The sequence below is a fragment of the Oncorhynchus gorbuscha genome, linkage group LG03, assembly GCF_021184085.1.
Source record: "Oncorhynchus gorbuscha isolate QuinsamMale2020 ecotype Even-year linkage group LG03, OgorEven_v1.0, whole genome shotgun sequence".
NCBI lineage: Eukaryota > Metazoa > Chordata > Actinopteri > Salmoniformes > Salmonidae > Oncorhynchus > Oncorhynchus gorbuscha.
The window spans coordinates 86,309,166-86,315,069 of NC_060175.1; the positions used below are offsets into that span (position 1 = coordinate 86,309,166).

General features: G+C 41.3%; 1 protein-coding gene across 2 annotated transcripts; it reads right to left on the minus strand.

The window, feature by feature from the left end:
- On the minus strand, positions 1 to 5,254 carry LOC124032095 (testis-specific Y-encoded-like protein 5). 2 transcript variants are annotated; one of them, XM_046344192.1, is made up of 8 exons: positions 3,808 to 5,254; positions 3,627 to 3,704; positions 3,411 to 3,522; positions 3,086 to 3,240; positions 2,807 to 2,883; positions 2,396 to 2,580; positions 2,074 to 2,139; positions 1 to 1,589 (listed from the first exon to the last, which is right to left on the minus strand). In XM_046344192.1, the coding sequence occupies exons 1-8, from the start codon at positions 4,786 to 4,788 to the stop codon at positions 1,423 to 1,425; spliced, it is 1,821 nt and encodes a 606-aa protein (XP_046200148.1). In that variant the 5' UTR covers positions 4,789 to 5,254; the 3' UTR covers positions 1 to 1,422. The 2 variants fall into 2 exon arrangements, with proteins under 2 accessions (XP_046200148.1, XP_046200149.1); XM_046344193.1 differs by having other exon boundaries at positions 2,074 to 2,124; positions 3,808 to 5,250.
- Between the last annotated feature and the right edge of the window lie 650 nt (positions 5,255 to 5,904).

The window sequence follows — 5,904 nt, forward strand, 5'->3', positions numbered from 1 at the left end:
TAAATAACTTGCTATTTAATTAAATTGGATTCAAAATGCAGACATTATATCTTAAAAAACAAAACACGTTTTCTTCAGAACTATAGCATACTATAAAATAATTCAGCACACAAAATATTACTTTTTGTTAATATACCGTATTTGTCAAATTCCAGATGGCTCCTGGTAATGATTTAAGCTTAACAGATCCAAACTCTGCACACAAAGTTAAGTTTAAATATGTACATGCCAATGCCATCAGTCTGTGTGGAAAAGAAACAACATAAAACCACTAGCTAGCATTGTTACAGTACTTTAAGAGCTGCCCTGGGCTACAGTTCTGTTACTTTGTCGGACCACACTCATCAATGCCTTTGAGGCAACAGTCACTGCAAATATTTGCTCTATACAGAATCTTTCAAACTGTTAAAGGTCATCATTCTGACTTACTTTGATAGACACTTATTTATTTAAAAAACACAAAAATGTGACGATAACAGATTCTAAAAGTGACACAAAAGCAAAAAATGTTGAATGCATTCATGTTACAAAAATGTGGGATTCCACCCAAATAACTCAATGAATGTTAAAATATACTTAAAGAATTGAAAAACATAAACATGTGTGAATATTAATTAATATGGGTGCACAGCTACACACTAAGTTTATGATAGGAAAGGCGTGAAAACACAGAAAATATTACCTATATTTACCTTATTAAAATAACACAAACTACTGTAGAGTAAACTTATTTTACACAGATACACCCAAACAATGGCAGGAGTGTGAGAAAACATTATATAGTATACGGTTTCCTTCCATGAAAACACTCACGACTAGGTCATCCCTGAGAACAAGATTTGGTTCAGTAGGAAGTGCATCCGAGATGTGTTGGGAATAATATTACAACCTCTCCGAAAATCTCCCTTTTACCTCGTCAAAGATCAGATTTACAATAGGAAAAGTCCAAGATAAATTGAGTTGAAGACGTGATCACTGATACCTGTCAGTAAAATATATAGTATTGTTTTATTGGACCATTTGCAACAAGAGATTCTACCAAATCTTGGCAGTATTAACAACATTCAATCAGGGGTCTCAAATCTCGTAGAATATTATTGTACTGGTATTATTTTCGTTTTGTGTTGAGTAGCCCTAACAATAAGAGTAAACTGAATGAATGAGTCAAGATCTAATGCATGATTAAGTTACAATCCTTCGAATTTGAGACCCCAGTAATAAAGAATCTTTACCAAAATTTTTTTTTTTTTTTCTTTAAATCCAACAAAGATTACAGTAAAATATACAGTCAAAACATGGTGTCCTGGATTTTTTTTTATTTACCCTGATTTTAAAATGCAGTCAAGCATTTAGAATTTATTAACAATAATTGATATTTTGTGCATAATAAGAAAAAAAGGAAATTGGAAAGAACAAACGATCTTAGCCCTCATCCTCTTCTTCGTCCACCTCAACATTCTCCTCTTTATCTTGGTCTCTGACATCGCGACCTCGTGATTCATCCACGTCTTCCACGTCCACCTCTTCATCCTTCTCTCCATATGATGAGTCCTCATCCTCTCTGGCATCCTGGTCGCTGTCATCAGAGCCTGGGGAATGGAGATGATCAGACCTTTTATAATGGGCTTCCCACTCTGAGCCAATGGGGTGATTAGTATGGGATATAAACAGAGGGGTTTAACACTGGATTATGGTGAAAGCCCAGGAGTAGGAATATAATTCTGTTGTGCAATTTTGTGTGAATGGTGAAAACAGTAAGTGGTGGATTGAAGTATCAGGTAACCAAAATGGATACACAAATAGACAAAGCACCCCTTAATCCAATAATCTTCCAAAATAGAACTTCCAATGATTGTACAAAACGGCTCTTGCATTTAAATTAAAAACAGTCCTTGAATTTTTTGCAGAATATGCTGCTGAGTTGGCATTTCAAAATCACAGTCTTCCTGAACCATTGAAATAAATAGACTTTCATCTAAACAATGACTTCATGTTCTGAACTGAGCTGCAAAGCCGAGCAACAGATCCAACAACCCTCCATAATAACATTTCTGCTCGTGGATAATGTCTTACCGTCTATTGCAACCTCTCCGTCATCATCCTCCTCTGGGCTTTCATCTGATTCTGAGGACATATTCGCTGTTTATTCAGTTTCACCTGGATTACTCATACAAGGACATCTTACTACACACGTATACATATTTCTCAGGAAGCAGAGGTAAACCAGCAGACACTGTGGCCCTAAAGGACTGGAATCATAGCATATGTTGTGTACATCTGTGTTGGAGCATAAAACCTGACTCATCACATTGTCTTTTCTGTAAACCAGCAGACAGTGTAGCCCTAACGGACTGGAATCATGGGCTTCTAAAGCTCTATTACAGTACTGACTAACCTGCATCTCGGCCCCCATGCTCCTCGTCCTCATCCTCATCCTCATTCTCCTCTTCCCTGCTAAGACCTCGTCCAGACTTAGCCTGCTCTTCTTCATCATCATCATCATCATCATCATCATCCGAGTCAGAGATCACCACACAATCCTCCCTGTTGCTGTTGTCAGCTGGCTTGGGCCCACTGGTGCTGTTGGAACCATATGTTGTGATAGTTAGAACAATCAAAAGACCTCCCATTTCTTTTTCTTTTACACAAAATGCTTAATAATAAAGGGTTATAAAAGTGTTTGGCAGTGTTTTAGGCTACATTACAGCACATAATAAAGTGGTAATAAAATGGTAATAGTATCATGAAGATGGAAAGTCCTTATTGAGCTAAGTTCCACGACAATAGGTTTTGTTGGGCTGCTTACCTGCCATTCTGCCTGGGTTCCCACAGTGGAGTCAAATAGTATCTGAGAGGATTTCTGAAAAGGTCATCTTTCAGAATCTATAGATTCACACGGAACAAAGAGAGAAGAAGAGTGTGTTGGAATAGTGCAGTAACCGTAAATGCTATATACAGAGCCTAAAATAAAGTCAGTTGTGTGATCACCAGTGGATCTGTGCAATGAGTCTTTGCTGGATTACTCCATGCATGTTAGACTGTGCACCAGCACTCAACCTATGCCTGGCAGTGAGCATGCCGTTACCTGTGCGATGTCGTCCCGGCCAGGACTGGCGTGGTCGCTGAACCAGCTAAAGAAGGTCTGATAGATGCCGCGTCCCGACCTCCTGGGCTCACTGTGAAGCGTCAGGTTCTGCCCGCGGTGCCACAGGATGGTGTTGGAGAAAGACACTGGAGATCCTGTGAGAGGACATATAACAGGGGAAGGATATAATCATAATTGGCCTCATTTACACCCGATACCTGATTACACCTCTACATCTACACCTGTCAAAGATGTAGGGACACCTGGCCCATGTAAAATGTGGCATCCTAGCAAGATAGATATGACAACTGGATCTGTCCCTCACCTGTCATTCCAAGGTGGAGCTCCTTCACGATGATGTTGTTCTGGAAGTAAGGATTCCGTTTGAAGTGGAACCCGATTCTGTAACCAAGCTTGTTGGTCTTGAAGGATTCAATCTAAGGAGGAGACAAGAATACATTTTCATTTCAGGGGAGCAATAGAACATTTATTCAGAAGACTTTAAAGAATCATTACATTTTCGCTGTGATTATTTACTTACTTCAAGGTTGGTCATGTAACTGAGAGCGCCTTCATCTGTTTTGTCAATGTGAGCAGAGAGATGAGGGTGGTTCAATAACTGTTGAGCTTTGAGCCAAGGGAAAAATAAATGTGACATACCAACACACTCACAATCAACAACATACGTGTGTGTGTGTGTGTATGAGTATTCAAAAGGATACTGCCGTGACCCAGAAGCCAGGGATGGCCTGTATGATGGAGCTACGCTGGTCCACGTGTGGACGGCGCTGGCGGCTCAGTTTCAGCTCTAGCCGCTGGTGGAGCCGCGCACCTTTCTTCTCCAGAGCGTCTAGCCTCATCTGTACCTGCGCCAGAAGGGCCACTGACTGTCGGATCTCCGGGGCCATCTTCACTGACACTATAGCGCACTCCCCGTCATCATCATCATTATCTGAAGGGAAAGAGGAACTCGGTGTGGATGAAGATCCGGGTATTGAGTCGTCTTCCTCATCCGCATCGGGCACGTCCTCGGCATCCTCCCTGTCAACGCCACGCAGTGAGGTAGAGCTGTCTGCCGCTGCTGCCTGTGTGTGAAGACCCCTTTCAGGTTTTGATCGTTCCTTTGAGGACTCCTGGTCACCACGCTTACCTTTGTGTCCCATTCTCTCATAATGTCCAACTTTTTTTGAGGAAAATGACTTTTGTTTAACCTCTTCACCCCTAGCTGCTCCTGTGAGACTAGCAAGTGCCTCGGCGGCTGCTATAGCGGCCGAATCAGACTGGTCCAGTGAAGTTGAGGGTCGGCAATCTCCAGCACCAGCACTTCCCAGGTTTTTTACTTCCTTTGCATCGCTAGAGACTGGTGCACCCGAAACAAGAGCACTGTTGACGGCGCTGACATGTGCATCAGCGCTGGATGGGTTATTGGCAGTGACAGCTGCACAAATCCCCCCACCGGGTCCCTTTTTCAGATCTAGTCCACTCTCCTCATTCCCATTCTTCTCTTCTATGGCTGGTACTTTATCGCCATCTTCCCCATTTTTGTTTCCATGAGAATTCGATGGTAATTCACTGGACACCTCGCCGTCCACTTTGGCTAACTTACTTGGAAGAGGGGACTGGCCAGCCTGCTCGTCGGACTGACATCGTTTCTTCGGTGCGGAGTCTGCAGACTTTTTGCTGTACCTCGTTTTTTCGCTCATTTTTGCCAATTAGTCTGCTGCGCTAGCTAACGCAATAGCCTACAAATTAGTTAACTAGCCTAGATGGTAACGTTAGTGGAAGTGTTTAAATAGCTAGATACAACTAGCTACCTTGTTCGTTGCACAAATTACTAGCTAGCTACTACGAGCGTATTTTCTATAAACAGTTAGCAAGTTCCTTTTCCGCGTAAATTTAGCTAGAGGCCTACAGTACTGTAGCGCGAGCTAGCTAGCTAGCTTACCTTGTTACAACTAGGTCCCGTTCTCTTAAAAGCAATGTATTAATTTAGCACAAATTGTGCATTATTTAATTTTTTAAAAGTATTATATTGAATAAAATCCGGGTTTATAATTCCATAGAGTCCTGAAATGTTTTACATTTCTCCTTTCCCTCACTATTTCTCCGGCCGCGATGTTTATTACGTTACGAGATAGGAAAACAATCCGCTGATTGGTTACAGTACGCCGCGCTGAAACATATCCACCAATCATACAAAGGAGGTATGTTTGAGTGAGTCAGCTTTACCAACAGAAGCTGCGCTGCATATTTACAGTACTAGGGAGCGCGCACGTACACGTACACTGACATTGTATGCAGTACCCCGACACTCGATCTATTTTCATAGGATTATTTTTTTTCTGGCCTACAATGTAGCCTTACCTTGAAAAACACGTTGGGTTAGGAATCATTTTGCACTTCATTGTAGGCCTACCAGCAATTTAAACTTGCTCATTATTACCGATTATTAAAATATAGTATATGGAGAAACAATGTCAAGTTGCATGTGCTGCCTGCTCGAAAGATGAGAGGCTGATTTTCGAGGACAGAGAAAGGAAAGCAATATCAAATTCAACATCAATTTATAACACCGGCTTCCCCTTATCATGCTAAATGCTTGCACATGGCACCTGACAAGGGAGTATAGTTACATCAATGTCATGACAACAATGTTATCACTGTAGTAACTTAAGTGTTATAACGCAGGTATCGAGCAACTTGGCCCTGTTTTTGTTCCAGTCCATGTTATGGTCTCTGATAATATTGAATATGATCAAGTTGATAAGAGTCTTGTACCAATGATGTTCTCTTTAATTACATTATTGCATAGCCAACCT

What these genes read in the sequence shown, in the direction of transcription:
- LOC124032095 (XM_046344192.1), bottom strand. Translation starts at nt 4,788, where the DNA reads ATGAGCGAAAAAACGAGGTACAGCAAAAAGTCTGCAGACTCCGCACCG. An exon ending in GTTACATGACCAACCTTGAA is followed by an intron (nt 3,523 to 3,626) that starts GTAAGTAAATAA and finishes TCTCCTCCTTAG; the next exon opens with ATTGAATCCTTCAAGACCAA. An exon ending in CGGAGAGGTTGCAATAGACG is followed by an intron (nt 1,590 to 2,073) that starts GTAAGACATTAT and finishes TCCATTCCCCAG; the next exon opens with GCTCTGATGACAGCGACCAG.